A 19,476-nucleotide genomic window follows, 5' to 3' on the forward strand; every position below is an offset into this window, starting at 1 on the left:
TTCTTTGGAATTTGTATTTTGTGGGTTACTTATAAGTGGGAGAAAAAAAAACAAAAAGAAAAGAAAGATATAGCCCGATAACTTACTAGAAGCCCAAACTCCAATTTAGGCTGGAATGGACTAAAATAGGCTAAAATGACCTGTAATTTTATTCGAAGGAGAAAGGGGGTTTCTTGTTCTAGTTTGCATTCCGGAAAAAGGTATTGACAACATTGGTAGGAACCCAATTGACTACCCGACTTGTCATTTGTGAAGGAACCTGACTCCAAAGCAACGTGAATTGAAAGAGCATACCAAAGAAGAGCAAGCAAAATATGATAAGCCTATCATTGAGGCAAAGAACATTTAAAATCTTGCATACAGATAAACCTGCCCATTTTGTAGGTTTTTTTTTTTTTTTTTTGGGTACACGTTTAGAAGGTCGTGGTGAACCTCAATACTTGTATAAACCACATGTATCGACTAATTAATACTACCATTGAATAGGTTTGCACGTAACTTGATGAGAGAGGAATTTAATTATGAGACAAAAAAGACCACGTTTGGTGCGAGATCTAATATTCCTTTGCCTTTGCCTAGCACGTTAATTGATCTGTTTACATTTTAGCCACTTTGTTGCTGTGTCAATTTGGTTTTTTCTCAAAATTTCCCTCTAACTTTGTGCAGGGATCAAGACGTTGAACTTGAATACAAATTTCTTGTACTTTTTTATGTACCACTCTATATTTCACCAATAACAATTTGTTATGTGTATGATTTTTTCTATTTTCAACTCTAATTTTTATTTTTTTATTTTTTTATTTATTTATTTTTTTTGCTAGGTGAATATGCGGGGGGTTTCGAACCCCCGAGCTCAAGGTATATAAGGACACCAGGTGCCACTGGGCTACAAGGCCCAATGGCTATTTTCAACTCCAATTATTTTATAAGAAAAGTAAAATTAATATATGGCAAGTTGCTATTGGTGGAATATAAAGTGATACACAAAAAAAAGATACAAAAAATATGTATTAGTGTAACTCATACTCATTTGGTGATCAATATGTGCACTTTGTTAAAGGGAAAACAGAGCTTAAACGACATACAAAGCTAAACGGCAATAAGAAGAATATAGAACAGAAGAGAACGACAGAAGGAAAAGCAGTTACAACACGTGCCAGAAGGAAGAAGTGGTGTATTACAGCTGTCAAGCACTGATTGGAGTTTGCTAAAGTTTGTTAAGCAGTTATTTTTGGCGGGAAGTTTAGCCCCGAGCTCAAGGTATATAAGGACACCAGGTGCCACTGGGCTACAAGGCCCAATGGCTATTTTCAACTCCAATTATTTTATAAGAAAAGTAAAATTAATATATGGCAAGTTGCTATTGGTGGAATATAAAGTGATACACAAAAAAAAGATACAAAAAATATGTATTAGTGTAACTCATACTCATTTGGTGATCAATATGTGCACTTTGTTAAAGGGAAAACAGAGCTTAAACGACATACAAAGCTAAACGGCAATAAGAAGAATATAGAACAGAAGAGAACGACAGAAGGAAAAGCAGTTACAACACGTGCCAGAAGGAAGAAGTGGTGTATTACAGCTGTCAAGCACTGATTGGAGTTTGCTAAAGTTTGTTAAGCAGTTATTTTTGGCGGGAAGTTTAGCCCCTGTTTTCTTGGTGTATATAAATAGGAAGTTGTTAATTATTTGTAGTTGGTTTTTCATTTTGTAAACATTCAATCAATGAGAAGTTTCTAGTTTCTTCAAGAACCTTCTTTCTTTACATGGACGTTCGCGCCTCGGCTGTTGACGGTCTTGAAGTTGTTGAAGATGAGCTCGTGTTTGAGCTTTATGGTCATGTCCGCAGAGAATATAATCCTGTTTTTCGAGACAAAAGAAAAGTAGACTGTTATGTGTTTGATAAAATGCCTAAGAGAGAGTGTGTTTGTGTTTTTAAGTGAGAGTAGTACCAGAGGGGTTCGTCTTGGATAACGGCATGGCGGAGAGTGCAAGTTGAATTTTTTATTCACTAATCAAGTGTTTCAAATGATTCTGCAGTTTTACTGCTGGCAGATATTTTTTCAGAATTTTGGTTGTTTTGCTCTGTTTGGTTGGTAGATTTAATTTAGTTTCGGGGAAAGGTTCCCAACATAAGATTTAATTCTATACATTTTTATGGAGGATAAAATTATTTTTCCATTTTTAACTTGAAGTTTTGCTGCCTATCCAGATTTCCATGCAACAGGGCCCATTTATGGTGCAGATTACTTGTCCTCAGTGTCATGGAGAATGGGAAATTGTACGGTTCTCTTCGTGATGAAAAAATCTATTGTAGTTGTGATATCCACATTTTTACCAATAGTCGTAAGCGACGTAGCATGGTTAGGGCGCGTTATTCTGATTTGAAGTGTAATCATCTGTGGTTTTACGGTGCACCTCACAGCCGATTACAGACGAGATTCGGAGACTTGATGCAAGGTGATTGGAATCATGTTGATATTTCATGTATAATCGATCACTGGGCAAGGTACATGTGGAATGCATATGTCCTGTCCTCCTCAGAATTCCGTTATCATCCAACACAATTCTCAAAATATTGATGACTGACACAGAGCTGCTCACCTTTACTATCTCAAAATGGTTCACATATGAATGTTGGTATCTCAACGGACTCAGACACGGGAGACCCTTCAAGCTCCTCTAGTCCCTGTGGATTTACTCAGCAGATGGCAATGGGTTCTTTAATAGCCAATCCCTTTATAAAAAGATGACTCCATTTTCAATCTATATCCACTGTCAAAGAAACTGAGTCCAATGCAAAGAAATATGCCCAGGTATGTTGCATTTTATCTGAATTTACACGCAATTATTAACGAAAATCTGAAAGTAATCAATTGAATATCGTGCCAGGTATTTCTTTTTTTATTTTAGGAATTTTTTTTTTTAATTATTTATGTTTTTGTTTCTTTTTTGGCTCTGGTGGTTGTATTGCTAAAATATCGTACTGTTGTCAAGCTATTCTCATCCGTGTAGAATAAATTCCTCTGCTACAAAGTCTAATGCATGATCTTATCAATTCAGGCCTTAAAATTTGTATATGGTTTGTTAGTATATAGTAGAGTAGGTATTTGGGAATGAAATGGATGGGCTTGCAGGCTTTTTATTTTATAATTACAGGTCTGTTTGCATCAAGTATCAAAAATCAGATTTCGTTTTTTAAGCTTTAAGAAGAAAAGAAAAATAATCGGTTTTATAGGATTTTTATATGCTAGTTTTTATAGGTGCTTGACTCTCCTCCTTTACCATTTGCAGGAGTAGATAATTATGAGACCACAAAGGTGAGTAGAAGTGGTGCGCAGATCCTGATGGAAATCAACCTGGTGATCTTTATATTGTCATTAAGGTCACCTGTTATGCTGTTTCTTAACACCTCCTCAGTCACCTGTTAGCAATTAATGGAAGAGGGGTTTAGGGTCTATAGGTTGATTATGGTTTTAAAAAAGATGGAATATAAATGTAAAGATAGCTGTTCTTAAAGATATATTTCAGGAATTTTCTGGCAGCAGAAAATTTTAGGTACTTTTTGATTTGTTTCTACAATTATTAGACATCTAAAATCCATTAGAGGAATGATAAAAATAATTGAATTACATTTGTAGAAACTTATCTGTTTCTGTATGGAATAAAAAAGCCTCCTAATATTAGTAAGTTTCTTGAAAATTTTATTTACTTATTAGCCAATCCCAATAACCAAATTTGGTACCCTAGTCCCTTTTTGCAAGTTGACGATCAATATTTCTGATAGCTATAGTTGTATGTATCATTTGTCTCAAGTTACTTTTATTTTTGATCTATTTGATTTTTGATGTTCAGAGTCTACAATTCATCTTTCTATTTGATTTGCTTGTTTTTGGTTTTAAGTGTTTTGTGTTTATCATTGTGAGCATAGAGTACTTTTTTTTTTCTCTGTTAATAAAATCTTTATTACTTATAATTAAAAAATTAAAAAATAAATAAAAAATAAAACTTTTATCTTTGGTCTAGTTGTTTAATTTAGTGGGTTTATTGGATTGCAGGCAATTTTGGGGGGAACAATCTAGGTCCCAACTCTCACAGGAGACATAATCGTCAAGGTTTGTTTAATGTTTGTATATGATTGGTGCTTGTGCAATGGGAAAATTTCATTTGGAATTTTTCATTTGATTGCTTTGTTGAGGTTTCATTTGGAATTTACTCATACAACTCATGCGACTTGATTATTGGACTTGACCCCCAGATAGGATGGTGACTGGGTCAGTTAATAATGAGATCTGGTTTGTTTGTTGAGGTTCTTTCATGTCCACCCTTTGTTGGGACTATGAAAACCAAAGCCAAATAGCATCTCTCTATGCCTCCATGTCATTCCTATGGGGTTGGCCTTTAGCCTAAGATTACTGGCTTCTTGTAGAGGTTCTTTCTTGTTCTAGTTCCTATAGTATCATGGTTTAACTATTTTATGATGTTCAGGTTTGCTCTGGCGCCCAGCCTGGTCAAATGGTAGTTTTGAAGAAGAAAGGTTGGTGAATTAGACATGCTCATTATTTTCATTTATAGAAAATTTTGTGTGATAAATGATTCTATTTTGGTTTGCCGCTTGCATCCTTCTCTCTATTGAGAATAGTGTGTGACATAATTGGTCTTTTAACATTTTAGCCACTTTGTTCCTTGTATCAATAAACCCTCAGAATTTCAATTGAAGCAACTTCCTCAGCTTGTGTCAATGTGATCTTTTCTTATTGCCACAATTTATTCTTTTTCTTTTTATAAAGTAAGGAATCAACATGAAATTTTGACAGAAGGGTATCCTCTATGACTAAAGAGTCCATATGAGTCGCGTTAGTTATGCAATTTGTTGCTAATCATCATTTCAATGTGAGATTTAATGATTTTACCCTAGTTAAGCAAGTTATTAGGTGTAATATCATTAATTTTTATTACTTATATATAAAAATATATTGCTAATTTTTTTATTTTCTGTTAAGATTCTAAAAAACATTAGTAAAATTTTTTTTCTCAAAATTATGTGTATTCCCTCTGACTTCGTTGTTTTTGTGCAGGGATCCAGACGAGGAACTCTTATTCATTTGGTGATCAATATGTGCACTTCAATGTTAGCATTCCATCATAGGTTTCCTTGTCTTAGCCATTGTTTTTTCAGTGTTTTTCACCTTCCAAAACGTACTTTTATGATTCAGTTCAATCGAGTGTGTGGACTACAGAATGTGTTTGCAGCCTCTCATTTTCATAGTATATTAAAATTCTTGATTTGTGTAGGAATTTGACCCCAAGGCAAAGTGAATTGATTGAAGAGTTTGCCAAAGAAGAGCAAAGGGAATATGAAAAGTGTGCTACTGCTGGAGCATCTGCGTAAAAATGTAAACCAAAAAAGGCTTCATTTCTTTGCCAATTCATAGAAAGTCAAGCTTAGCAAAAAAGGATAAAGGCAACCGAAGGAAAAGCATCAATTGTTGAAAGACCCACCCACTCTATAAGTTTTGTAGGAGTGACTCTGGGTCGTTTTTGTCCAAGTATTTTTTTTTTTTTGGTGGGGGGGAGGTGTTGTTAAGGGTATGTAATTTTTTTCCTTACAAATCACAATGGTAGGTATTATTTGAGGCGACTAAATTTGATCACTTGCATCCAAAGTATTGAAGTTGTTATTGTACATATTATTTATTGTTCTTTAATATTTTCCGTTGTCAAGAACATCAAGTCAATTTATTTGTGGGTTTTGTATTATGTTATGACTAATGTCACATGGAATAAATCTTAAAGTTGACTATATAGATGGTTAAATATGTAGTGAAGCTTTTAGAAAGTTAAACGTTATTCAATTGGTTTTTTTTGGCTCTGTCAGATCTGACGAGTGCTTGTTTTGCAATGGGATTGGATGTGACCCTATTCTAGTTTTGAACATTGTGAATTCATGAGCATGTTAGATGCAATTTGGTAGAGTTCACGGCAGCAAGATTTGACTCCAAACATGTTTGGAGCTAATGGCTACAACACTCACAAAAAAAATTAACATAATTATATATTTTTGAAATTATAATTGTTAGATTGTATGTTTTTTATGTTCTTAAAACACATGCTAAATTTTATGTCAATCGAATGTTATTTTTTATTTGATCCATGAATTTATTTTTTATACATAATCTTATATTTCAAAAAACTTGAAATTTAAACATTTGTTGATAGTATAGCTATTGATCTTTGATTTTTTAGAAATTTTGTAAGTATAAAGGATATGAGAAGAAAATGTAATCTAATGTGGGATTTGTCAAAGACTCTAAATTCACATTTAATAAAAAGATGTTAAGAGGAATTGTAGCCATTTGATTGAAGCCAAACTTTGTCAAGTAAAAAGAGAGTTAACAAATTTTTTTTAAAGAATTTGCATGATTTAAGATTTGTTTGCCATTTCCTATCACTTCGTACCTAGTCTCCTAGCCCCTTGGGGGAAGGTACATTTCTCTGTCTTTGCACAACTCACTTATTCAATTAAAGCAAAAAAAAAAAAAAAAAAAAAAATTCTTAGTCCATTAAAATTATACAACAAATACAAATTTTGCACAACATAGTATTAAAATTCAATCTTCGGATTCAAAATCCAACAATAAGAGACACATACATGTAATCATTAAAATGCAAGGCAATGCACTCTAAAAATTGAACAACTTACAGTAATGAACCACAACAAAACATTAGCTATGCAAGTCTGAAATTGAACAACATACGGTAAAGAACCACAACAAAACAGCGGTAAGTATCAATTAATACACATTTCAATGAGGTTAAACCACACCCTACGTCAGTATGGTTTTAAGTAGAGAACTGCAGCCATTTCCAACAAGACTGTTATGTAAGCCACCACAAAGCTTAGGTAGAAGATACCCATGTCCATGAAACTATCACCTTCTTCCCCCTCAATATCCACTGGCACTGTAGATGATCGTCTCATTTTGGTGCAACCATTATGTAATGGAGGCCCACACAGGAGAGGGTTCCTCTCATAACTGCTTTCATCACAAGTAATGAATTGATTTTTTTTATTGTGCGTTATACCTGATAAGTTGTTGTGTGCCACACTAAAGACCGCTAGAGAGGTCATTTCAGTCAATTGAGGTGGAATTTTACCATTCAAATCATTGTAGGAAAGATCCAAACTTTCTATCTCCTTTAGATTTGAGAATGTTATAGGGATTAGTCCAAATAGATTGTTGTGTGACAAGTTCAATACATGAATGGTGCTGCTTATCCTACCTAGTTCCGGTGGGATTTTACTGGCTAGGTTGTTGCACGAGAGGTCAGTTCCATACATGTAGTCGAGGATGTCACCCTTGTTAGAGTAAGTTCTACTTTTTATGGTGAACTCTACTTCTACGTCAACATTCACAACATCATTGAACATAAATAAAAAATTATTTAGATCTTCGATATTTACTGACTTTGTGTACCAACGAAATGAAAAACTATTGGAACTAGACATCTCTATATATGAATCTCTTGAAAAAGGTATTTGGGTGGATGCATTAAAAGTAATGTTACTCAAGCAGTAAGGTATCATACTTGAAAATTTATTGTAGGAAAGATCCAAAATGTTTGAGTTCTGCAAAAGGCATCATTGAATTGGAATTTGACCTCCTAAATAATTCGCTTTCAAGAGGAGAATTCTCAATGTTGAGAGGCTTCCAATCCAATTGGGAATGTCACCAGTTAGATGGCTATCTCGAAGATTTAGTACAAGTAGATTGGAGTTATTTTGGAAAGCACTTGGAATTGGACTGCTCAAGAAATTTTTATTTAATTGGAAAAAGGTGATACTTGAGGAATTGTAGCAGATGGAACATAGCCAAACAAATTATTGTCAAAAAGGTCAAGAAATCTAAGATCAAGGAGTTTGCATAACTCAATTGGAATGGGACCTTCAAAATGATTTTTGGCCATAACAATATGTTCTAAAGATGATATGTTCCCCATCCACATTGGAAGCACGCTTGAGAAGTGATTGTTGTCCAAACACCTTAGATTAGTCAAATTAAAATTGGTAGGAAATATTTGTCCACTGAAGTTGTTGTTTGATAATGTGAGAAGTTCTAACTGTTAGCAACCCATAATGGAATGTATTGATAATGTTCCTGAGAAATTATTCCCAGACAAGTCTAGGCGCTGTAGGAAAACCAAATTCCCAAAAGAAGAAGAATACTACTTTAAAATTCATTTTTCAAAATTTTTAAATAATTTAAAATTTTCAAAATTAGACTAAGGTTTGTGGGAATTGGACCTTGTAAGTAATTATCTGAAATTTCCATTGTTAAAATGTTGGGACGAATATCATGCGGCACTATGAGAGGCCCCGTAAAAGAGTTATTGTTTAAAATAGAAACCTAGGCCTCCAATATTGTATTGTTCACTAACAACCAATTACTCAATTAGGGAACTGCCCGACCAACTTACTATGAGAGAGATTAATTAGTCCCAAATCATATTGGTAAGAAGAAATTTGGGAGGTGTGTTATTGAGAATGTTAAATGAACAATTAGACAAATTGAAAACCTTTAATTGGAAGGTTGGAATCCAAGTAAGAGAGTCGAGTTCCCGAGCTAATATATTGTTATCACTTAATTGGATCTTAAGATTTGAGAGGTTGAAAAGGAAGGAAAATGTGGATGGGATCAAGAAGTTGTTTTTTGAGAAAGAAAGGTACTCAAGTTGTAAAGTTGTGATTTACAACTATGTTTTATGTTGGCTTTATTCCATGAAAAAAAGTGTTGTATTGCTTTAATTTTGTTCCTTGTATTTTGTGGGATTTTATTGTATTGGATTTTGTATTAAGTTGGTGAAGAATTGAGCATGTATTGGATGAACAAGTGGATTTCGCGAGTGTCTCGCAAGAAGCCTACCTGCAAAAGAACCACGTGAGAAGCATATGTTGGAAGCTGAAGAGTTGTGCCGGGTTGTCAATTTTGTGAGTGTCTCACGAGAAGGGCCAACCCGCGAGATACCCGCAAAACTCTATACCTGGAGGATTTTAAGTGTGACTTTCTTACCCTTCATCTATACTATATATACCCTCGTTACCCACAAAAGTATGAGAGATCATTTAGAGAGAAAAACCCTAGATAGGTTTTCTACATCACAACACACCCATCTTTTAGAGAGAAAGCTACTCATCCTTAGTGAGAAATCATTCTAGCCTCTTCTCCTTCCCTCTCCCATTATCATATCTTAAGAGGAGATTTGTACCCAAACACAACCCACACCTATTCAGAGTGGAGAGAGTGTTTTGGAACTTGGGAAGCTTTGGGGATTTGCCAAAAGAAGCCGGTGAGGCTTGGCGGATACAATCGGGCGTATTGCGAGATCCGGAAAGTTAGAGAAGACATGACTCCGAGAAGTCTGTTGGTAGTAGGAGATTGGAGGACTCAAGTACATTGCACAGACTAGGCTTGGAGGGTCTTTTGTTATTCGTGTACTCCAACTTTATTTTCTAGTAGATCGATTTTGACTTGGAGGGTCGCGGAGAGGTTTTTCACTGAGTTCTTCAGTTTTCTCTTCGATAACACATCTTGGTGTTATCTAGTCTGTGCATCTCTTTTCCCTTACTCTTGTGCTTTACTTTTATTGTTTATTGTTCATGTGTATGCACTAGAGTGGTATCAGTTCATTGCGCACATTTACTCTTATTCCACACTTTGATTAAGTAAGAGTAAAAGCAATCTAGCCGTAATTTTCAATTGGGGGTCTAAACAAGCTCTTGTGTTTTAGCAAAAATCCGAGCTTTCACAAGTGATGTCAAGTTTGCCATATATGAAGGAAGTCTCCCTTCCAAATTATTGTTGAGATCTAACTCTTGGAGCTTCTTAAGTTCACACTAGCCTATAAATTAGTTATTAGGTTCTACTGTTCTAATTATAATTTTTTTAAAGAAGCTAGCAAAATTATTGTAAAAAAAAAAAAAAAAAAAAGCCTACCTTGGGCAGTTAAGGTGCCCTTCAGTCCACAACCGCTCATTGACTATATATTAAGAGAAATCAAAAATATAATTTTATGAAGAAAGCTTTTATCAATCGATGAACCATCCAAATACAACTGCTCGAAGTTGTTTAGTTTACCTAACTCTAAAACAAAAATAAAATTTTTAGAGGTATGTAAATTAACAAAAAGTGATCAATATGGTAGAACATGAAGTAGTAATTGCAAAACATATTTCTCTCATTTTTGTTTGGTTGGGAGTGGAAAAGTGGAAGGATGAAGAAAATGAGTTTGAATAAATTTACTCACGTACTCTTATTAAAGAATGATGCTCAATTAAAATAAAATAAAATATAAAAAAAGTGACAAATAACCACAAAAAAAAAAAAAAAAAAAGAGCAATCATCCAAATTTATTATAAAAAAAAATCATAAAAAAAAAAATCACTATCTAGTTGAAAAAAGGCCCAAAAAAATCAAAAGAAAAAAGAAAGAAAGAGATAAATGATTCTATTTTGGCATGCCACTTGCATCCTGCTCTCTATCGAGAATTGTGTGTGACATAATTGGTCCTTTTACATTTTAGCCACTTTGTTCCTTGTATCAATAAACCCCCAAAATTTTAATTGAAGCAACTTCCTCAGCTCGTGTCAATGTGGTTTTTTCTTACTGCCATGATTTATTCTTTTTTTATTTTAAAGTAAGGAATCAACAAGAAAATTTGACAGAAGAGTATCCTCTATGACAAACGTTAAGAGTTCACTTGAGTCACATAAAATATGCAATTTGTTGCTGATCATCATTTCAATGTAGGATTTGATGATTTTACCTTAGTTAAGCAACTTATTTAATGTAATATCATTAATTTTATTTGTCTGTTAATTAAGATTCTAAATATCTTTAGCGTAAAGACTTTTTTTTTTTTTTTTTAATATTGAAATTGTGTGTGTTTTCCCTCTGAATTCGTTGTTTTTATGCAGGGATCAAGATGAGGAACTCTTACTCATTTGGTGATCAATATTTGCACTTCAATGTCAGCATTCCGTCGTAGGTTTCCTTGTTCTTAGCCATTGTTGTTGCAGGATTTTTCACCCTCCAGAATGCATTTTTATGGTTCAGTTCAATCTAGTGTGTGGACTATATATGGGAAAAAAAGTGTCATATTACTGTAATCTATAGCATCATATGGGAATGTGTTTGCAGCCTCTCATTTTTATTGTAGAACTAAATGCTTGATTTGTGCATGAATTTGACCCCAAGGCAACGTGAATTGATTGAAGAGTTTGCCAAAGAAGAGCAAGGGGAATATGATAAGCGTGCTACTCCTGGAGCATCAGGGTAAAATGTAGACCAATTGGTGTCATTTGTTTGCTAATTCTTAGCAAAAAAGGATAAAGGTAACTGAAGAAGAGCATCAATTGTTGAAAGACCCACCTACCCCCTAAGTTTTGTAGGTGACTAGGTCGTTTTTGTCCTTTTTTTTTCTTTTTTTCTTTTTTTTTGTAGGGGTGTGTAATTTTTTCCTTACAAATCACAATGGTAGTTTTATTTAAGGCGACAACATTTGATCACTTGCATCTAGAGTATCTAAGTTGTTATTGTACATATTATTTATTGTTCTTTAATATTTTTCACTATCAAGAACGTCAAGTCAGTTTATTTGTCATTTTTATATTATGTTATGAATAATGTCACATACATGGATATTTAGATGTCACTTGGAATAAATCTTTTGAATATAAAGATGGTTCAACATTTACTGAAGCATTTAGAAAGTTAAACATTATTTAATTGGTTTTCTTTGGAGTTGTTAGATCAAACAAGTGCTTGTGTATAGGATTGGATGTCCCTAAATTCTGGTTTTGAACATTGTGAATTCATGAGTATGTTTTATGTGATTTTGCAGAGTTAATGGTGAGTAGAAAATGAGTTAGACAATATTTTGAAATAATGTGCAAGATTTAATTAAGATTTTCTTGACGTTACATGGCACTTCATGGCTAGACTCCTAGCCCTTTGGGGGTAGTTGTATTTCTGTCTTTGCATAACTCTCATATTAAATTAAAGCAACAATGCAAAAATACAATCTTAGTCCTTTAAAATTACATAGCAAATACAAATTTTACACAACATAGTATTAAAATTCAATCTTTAGATTCAAAATCCAACAGAAGAGACACACATACATGTAATCATTAAAATGCAAGGCTATGCAAGTCTGAAATTAAACAACTTACGGTAATAGACCACAACAAAATAGTAGTAATACAAGGCTATGCAAGGCTGAAATTAAACAACTTATGGTAATGAACCACAAAAAAGCAGTAGCAAGTGTCAATGCACACTTCAATGAGGTTAAACCACGCCCTACGCCAGTATGGATTTATGTAGAGAACTACAACAATTCCTAGCAGGACAATTATGTAAGCCACCACAAAGCTTATGTAGAAGACACTCATGTCCATGAAATTACCACCTTCCCCCTCAATATCCACCGATATTGTAGACGGTGGTCTCATTTTGGTGCAACTATTATGTAATGGAGGTCCACACAGGAGAGGGTTCCCCTCATAACTGCTTTCACCAAAAGTGATGAATTGATTTTTTCTGTCAGGTGTTGTTCCTGATAAGTTGTTGTGTGCCACAGTGAAGACAGCTAGAGAGGTCATTTCGGTCAACTGAGGTGGAATTTTGCCATTCAAATTATTGAAGGAAAGATCCAGACTTTCTATTTGATGTAGATTTGAGAATGTTACTGGGATTGGTCCGGATAGATTGTTGTGTGACAAGTTCAATGCACGAATGTTGCTGCTCATCCTACCGAGTTCCAGTGGGATTTTACCTGCTAGGTTGTTGCATGAGAGGTCAATTCCAAACATGTACTCGAGGATGTCACCCTTGTAGGAGTAAGTTCTAGTTTTTGTTGTGAACTCTACTTCTTCAACAACCCCAAATCCGCCAAACGTAGATATATCAAAAGGGAGAAATTCAATAATATTTGACGTTGTGTTCAAATATAATGACAAACTCAAAGGGACTCCCCCTAACTTAGAACCTTTTAAAGAAGGATTGTGGGCAGATGCATCAAAAGTAATGTTACTCAAGCAATGAGGAATTAGACCTGAAAATTTATTGTAGGAAAGATCCAAAATGTTTAAGTTCTGCAAAAGGCATACTTGAATTGGAATTTGACCTCCTAAATGATTTGCTTTCAAGAGGAGAATTCTTAATGATGAGAGGCTGCCAATCCAATTGGGAATGTTTCCAGTTAGATGGTTATCTCGAAGATTCAGTGTAACTAGATTGGAGTTGTTTTGGAAAGAACTTGGAATTGGACCGCTCAAGCAATTTTTATTTAATTGAAAAAACTCGATACTTGAGGAATTGAAGCAAGATGGAACAGGGCCAAAAAGATTGTTGTCAAAAAGGTCAAGAAATTCAAGATCAACGAGTTTGCATAATTCAACTAGAATGGGACCTTCAAAATGATTTTTGGCCATAACAATATCTTCTAAAGATGTCACGTTCCCTATCCATGTTGGAAGCGTGCCTGAGAAGTGATTGTTGTCCAAATGTAAATTTGTTAGACTAGTCCAATTAGAATTGGTAGGAAATATTTGGCCACTGAAATTACTGAAATTATTGTTTGATAATACGAGAAATTCTAAATTGTAGCAACCCATTATGAAATGCATTGGTATGGTTCCTGAGAAATGATTCTCAGACAAGTCTAGAATCTCTAAGAAAGCCATATTCCCAAAAGAAGAGGGAATACTGCCTTCAAATTCATTTCTAGACATTTTTAAATATTTTAAATTTGGAAAAATTAAACCGAGGTTTGTGGTAATTGGACCATGTAAGTGATTATCAGAAATATCTATGCTCCAAATGTTGGGACGGATATCATATGGCACCATAAAAGGCCCCGTGAAAGAGTTATTATTTACAAAAAAGATCTCCAATCTTGTATTGTTCTCTAACAACCAGTTAGGAAACTGCCCAGCAAACTTTTTGTGAGAGAGATTAATTACTCGCAAATCATATTGGTAATGGAGAAATCTGGGAGGTGTCCTATTGTGAATGTTAATTGAGCAACTAGACAAACTGAAAACCTTTAATTGGAAGGTTGGAATCCAAGTAAGGGAGTCAGGTTCCAAAGCTAATATATTGTTATCACTAAATAGGATCTTAAGATTTGAGAGGTTGGAAAGGAAGGATAATGTGGATGGGATTGAGAAGTTGTTATATGAGAAAGAAAGGTACTCAAGTGATGTCAAACTTGATAGTGGAGACTGGACACTGTTCCCATTGAAGTGATTGTTAGAGAGATCCAATACCCGAAGTGATGTCAAGTTTGCCATACATGAAGGTAGTCTCCCTTCAAAATTATTGTTGCTGAGGTCTATCTCTTGGAGCTTCTTAAGTTCACACCAGCCTGTATAATGTGATAATTAGTTATTAGGTTCTACTATTGTAATTATTCGAAGCAATATCATTGTGAAAAAAAAAAAAAAAAAAAAAAAAAAAAAAAAAGAGCCTACCTTGGTCAAGTAAGGTGCCATTCAGTCCACAGTCTGACATTGTCAATACATTAAGAGAAGTCATAACTCCAATTTTATGAAGAAGACTTTTATCAAATGACGATCCATCCAACATCAACTGTTCAAGGTTGTTTAGTTTGCTCAACTCTAAAACAAAAGCAAAAAGCTTAAATTAGTACTAATTGATATGGTAGAGCATAAATTAGTACTAATTGCTGAAAATTATTAAGATACCACACAGAAGTGTTAAAGTAGCCAAGACCACTTTCATAACTAAGATTCTTTGAAAGAAAGTAATTTTATTTTATCTAATAATAGTGTATAGAGTATAGACTACCATGTAATGTGGCAGTCTATATACTTTCATATTTTAGAATTTAATTCAAATTGTGAAATTAATTTATTTCAACTAGAGATGATGCTTTTTTTTGAAGATCTCAATCTTATTTTAAAAGCTATGTTGTTAAACCTTTTTTTTCCCCTTTTTCTATAACATCTAAATCATTTTTTTTATTTTTTTATTTTTTTTATTGATGCTACAATTACCAGCTCAAATAGAATTTCGGTCAATTTTGGGGTGTTCCCTATGTTTTGGTCTGTTTCAGATAATTTCGGTCGAAATATGAATTTCGCCCGGTATGAGTTTTGGATTTTATTTCCCTTCTTGAAGCTAAAATATGTTGTTTTCTCGCTGAAACTCGAAACCATACTATTTCTCATTTTCTCCTTTAGCTTGATCTTTGAGCCACTGCCCTTCTCCGCCATTAGCATTTGCTTTCCTAGAGATTGGAGCCACATGTATTGCTTGCATTTGTTAGAGTAGTTACCTTGCCTTTAAGTATGTGTATTCTTGACCTTGTGTTTCTTGAGCTCCTGCCAATGCTTCCTTGGTGGAGGATGAAATTTGTTTGTGAAGAGACGAAGAAAGGAGATCTGATGAGGAAGAAACTAGGGAGATGAAGTGAAGAATGGTCAAGCACTTGTTGAGTAGTAGAGCCTAGAGGGAGTAAGGAAACTTCTAGGACACTTCCTACCAATTAAAAAAAAAATCCTAGACTCTCCTTTATTTACCAGAATTCCATAAAGTAATAAGTTAAAAATTTTCCCTTAATGTTTTTAATCCACTTCTGACTTCACTACATATTATTATTATTATTATTATTATTATTTTTTTTTTTTTACTTTTAAGGTAAAAGAGTAGGCACATATTATTAATTTTTACGGGTATAGTAATCTCAAAACGGTAAACCGAAATAGATTGATACCAAAACATTTCATTTCAATTGACAAACCGAAATGAGCACCAAAACAATATCCATAAAATTGGTTTGCACTAAGCTACTTATTGTTCATTCGACCATATAATAATAGAGGAAGGGAGTGGCAACGGTGGGTTGGAGGGTAAAATGGAGATTGCACTTGAATAGTGAGGGTAAAAACATAAATTTGCCAATCTCAGGAGATGTGGACATCCTAACTTGCAACAAATAAAATTTATACTTGGAAAAAAAAAATTTATATACATAATTATTTTTAAATTAATATGTTTTGTCTCTCCTAAAAAGTATATATTGTACACCTTGACTTGTTAATTCCAAGAATTTGTGTTCAACAAAAATAATCTTGACCCCACAATCATAATTCATAACCACTTAAAGAAAGAAAGAAAGAAAAAAAAAAAACCCCCCAAATAATAGCAAAAATAGCCCAAACAACAAAAAATGAACAAAATATTTAGCAAAAAGCCTATTAAAAAACAAAAAATAAAAATAATTAATTATTCAAATTCGTAACTCATTCAACACATTCCATAAAAATTATCCTTAATTTCATATTTCCTAAAAAATGGTACCCATAGAGATACTATGATCGTGTTTTCTCTTTAGTGGCATTAGCAGCTCGGCTCTCCTCGACAACTCATATTGCAGTTGTAGCAAGTATTATTCGTTGTTCTCTGCCACTCTCTCTTTCTCACTTTCTCCCTTTTCTATAATCATTTCAAACTCTCTCTCATTTTATTACTTTTATCTCAATATTCTTAGTTCTCACATTATCTTTCATTGATCTCTTTTTGCCTTTTTATTTTGTTAGAAGAAGGAAATTGTAAAATTTTATATATTTGCGTACTTTTTTTTTTTTTAAGACAAAGGGGCTTTAGTTGGAGTTGGAGAGCCAAGGAAAAGAAAATCTAAATGTGCGCAAATGTGTAGTCTAAAATTTTTACGAAAAGAGAGGGGGGGGGGGGGGGGGGGGAGCTCATGCTAGGTCTTTGTATTGAGCTTAAGTAGTAGTGGCCCAATTTTTATATCTAAAAACAAGTAGAAAAGCATTTGGGCTCAAGTTAAAACCCAAATTTTAGTAAAAGAATCCATTTTAAACCAAGTTTTCGTGTATCTCCCGATACATATGATATGATATCATTCAATTGATATGCATCTATGTATTGTACAATTCATGAACACTTCTAATACACCCTTACAATACGAAACTTTTTGTATGATTCTGGGAATCTGGTTAGGCGAACCAAACCGGTTTGCTGTTTAGTTCCCACACTAGGCTGTGAATCGAGTTGTAGAACAGTTCTACCATATGGGTTGTGTTTTTGTGTAGGGTTGGGCTTAATGATTTGGCCTAAATCAATTTTTCAACAGAGCTTTATTGAGCTTGGGGTTTGGGTTTGCTATATTATTTGTTTGCATGCTGTGAGTTTAATTTTGATTGTGAGCTTAATTGAAGAACCAAGTTAAGGAACTTGGATCGAATTGGTGTCATGAACCGGGTTAGATTTTATGATTGGATCAAGACCACCAAAAATGGTGTCATTTTGCCTTTTGGGTTGGTTTCCTTCTTCTTTCTTCACAGACTCAATCAACAAAGGATTGGAAGAGTTGTGGGCCTCGCGATCTCATTGGACTAGTGATTAGGCTTGAACGGGTAGTTGAGGAACTTGAATCAGCGATAACGGTTGGATCTCTACCTATAGCGACTTGGCTTCAAATACCGACAGACTTCCTTGAAACGTATCCAACAGTGGGATCGATGTAGTATATGCCGCTCGAAATTTCTCCTCTTTCTCGCTAGGGTCCTCTTCGATCGAATCTAAAGATGTCACAAAGATTGCCTTTCCTCTTTGTGATGATTCGAGTACTTTCTAACCGAAATATTTTCCAATAAGTTGGGAAAAGATATATCCTTACACAAATACTATTTCATTAAAAATCATCTACAGAATAACAAATCCTATGAATATGAAGTAACACTAGGTACCAAGTGGGGTCTATTACGCCTGTGAGGAGGTTGCACCATGACCATGTTATAGGGTGTGTTCCCCTATTACAATTGTAAACTAGCATTAACAAATGAGAATGGTCTTAAAATATGTGCAAATAATGATTGAATTAGAAGCTTTTTATTGGCGGGAATGCAAATAGTTATTGAGAATATTAAAGGAATTGGAAAACAAGTTCGACCAAAATAAAGCATGATGGTAAGGGGGAAAAAAAAAGTGTGAGTTAGCTCTCTGTATTTGACTTCCCTATAACCCAAAAAAAAAAAAAAAAAAAAAAAAAAAAAAAAAAAATGGAAAAGAAAAGAAAAAGCTCAGTTTCATTTATTTTCAATATATTTTGTTTCAGAAAAAATGAACAATATTTAATAATAAAAAAATGTTTTATTATAGCTTCTGCTTTTCTGAGATTATGTCAGTAATGACGAAAAAGAAAAATGCAAAACAACACCACCGTAAAATGTCCATGGTACAATTTACCTTCAGTTGTAAACGATCCTTCCAAATTGTTTCCACTCATTCTTAAGATCTTCAATGATGTGAAGGTGGTCAATGACTTGAAAATTCGTGCATTAACTTTGTTCCAACCCAACTCTAGGACTTGCAGCTTAGGTAAGTTGTTTGAACCTAGGCAAAGTAAAATAGATAATTTGACATACCATATAAAAGAAGGAATTGATTTGAATTCATGAACATATATTTTTAAAAACAATCGTTACCTTTTGTTGTTGTTGTCACGAAGTCATCGATCTCATTGTCATCCAAGTAGAGCTCCTCCAAGTTGCTAAATGCTTTGAAGTTTGAATTCCACATATATATATATATATAAATCATAATATTCATCAATTGATTTTGACTGGATTATTTTAAGGTTACATTTGCATTTGATAATTTAAAATTATTATTATTTTTTATTATTTAAAATTATTGATGATCTAAAATAATAATTGATTTTTTTTTTAATTGTTGTTCGACATAAACTATAACGACACAAGATGAATTTGATTTTTGAGAGTTTTTCTCTAGCATAGGTGCATTAACACTTGTGTAATTAATTTGAAATCACATTTCACCCAAATTATTTCAAATCCACAAATTGATAAGGCTTTGTGTAATTAATTTGAAATCACATTTCACCCAAATTATTTCAAATCCACAAATTGATAAGGCTTTAAATTTGTTCACGATTTTATTAATTTAGAAATATTTGTACTTCTCATAATTTATACCAATTGCTTAAACTAAAACTGAAATCATAATGATTCTCTTCGGTAATTTAATTTAAAAGAGCCAAGAAAAAAAAGTGAGATTTTAGTTGCATAAATCTCAATAACTAAGAGCAGAAATTCTCAAAATACAAAAAAGAAGCAAAAGTTTACACCCTCAAGCGTGAGGCACTCTTTCAGTCGCTTTGCAACTTGATGTGAATTTTAGCCGTGAGACTTACCTGGGATGTGGAATGATCCATTCAATTTATTTCCACCCAAATCTAGTATCTTCAGCGAAGAAATTCCACTGAGCGATGACAGGATGTTGTTGTTGAAATGATTATTAGCCAAGTAAAGCATCTCCAGCTTGTGCAACGCTGAGAATCTTTCAAAACCTACAATTTAGTAGAAGCTTCAGTTTCCATGTCCACAACTATATATTC

The 19,476-nt window shown here is 33.7% G+C and overlaps 1 protein-coding gene and 1 long non-coding RNA gene across 13 annotated transcripts in view; one reads left to right on the forward strand and one right to left on the reverse strand.

The window, feature by feature from the left end:
* The window catches only part of LOC126724037 (receptor-like protein 13), a 66,139-nt gene that overhangs the window by 44,465 nt on the left and 2,198 nt on the right, over positions 1-19,476 (reverse strand). For 2 of the 12 annotated variants that reach the window (XM_050428136.1, XM_050428127.1), the window contains 5 exons: positions 19,273-19,428; positions 18,545-18,616; positions 18,306-18,452; positions 14,540-14,686; positions 13,477-14,433 (listed from right to left, as the gene is read on the reverse strand). The exons of 2 other annotated variants lie outside the window; for them this stretch is intronic. In XM_050428136.1, the coding sequence (XP_050284093.1) occupies positions 13,477-14,433; positions 14,540-14,686; positions 18,306-18,452; positions 18,545-18,616; positions 19,273-19,428 (1,479 nt within the window). The remainder of the gene's footprint in view (positions 1-13,476; positions 14,434-14,539; positions 14,687-18,305; positions 18,453-18,544; positions 18,617-19,272; positions 19,429-19,476) is intronic. 8 more of the 12 variants (XM_050428135.1, XM_050428134.1, XM_050428131.1 and 5 more) reach the window with 8 other exon arrangements.
* Positions 4,241-5,548, forward strand: LOC126724052 (uncharacterized). The gene is made up of 3 exons (XR_007654583.1): positions 4,241-4,540; positions 5,082-5,134; positions 5,299-5,548. It is a non-coding gene; the product is annotated as an uncharacterized LOC126724052 (long non-coding RNA).

The sequence above is a fragment of the Quercus robur genome, chromosome 4, assembly GCF_932294415.1.
Source record: "Quercus robur chromosome 4, dhQueRobu3.1, whole genome shotgun sequence".
NCBI lineage: Eukaryota > Viridiplantae > Streptophyta > Magnoliopsida > Fagales > Fagaceae > Quercus > Quercus robur.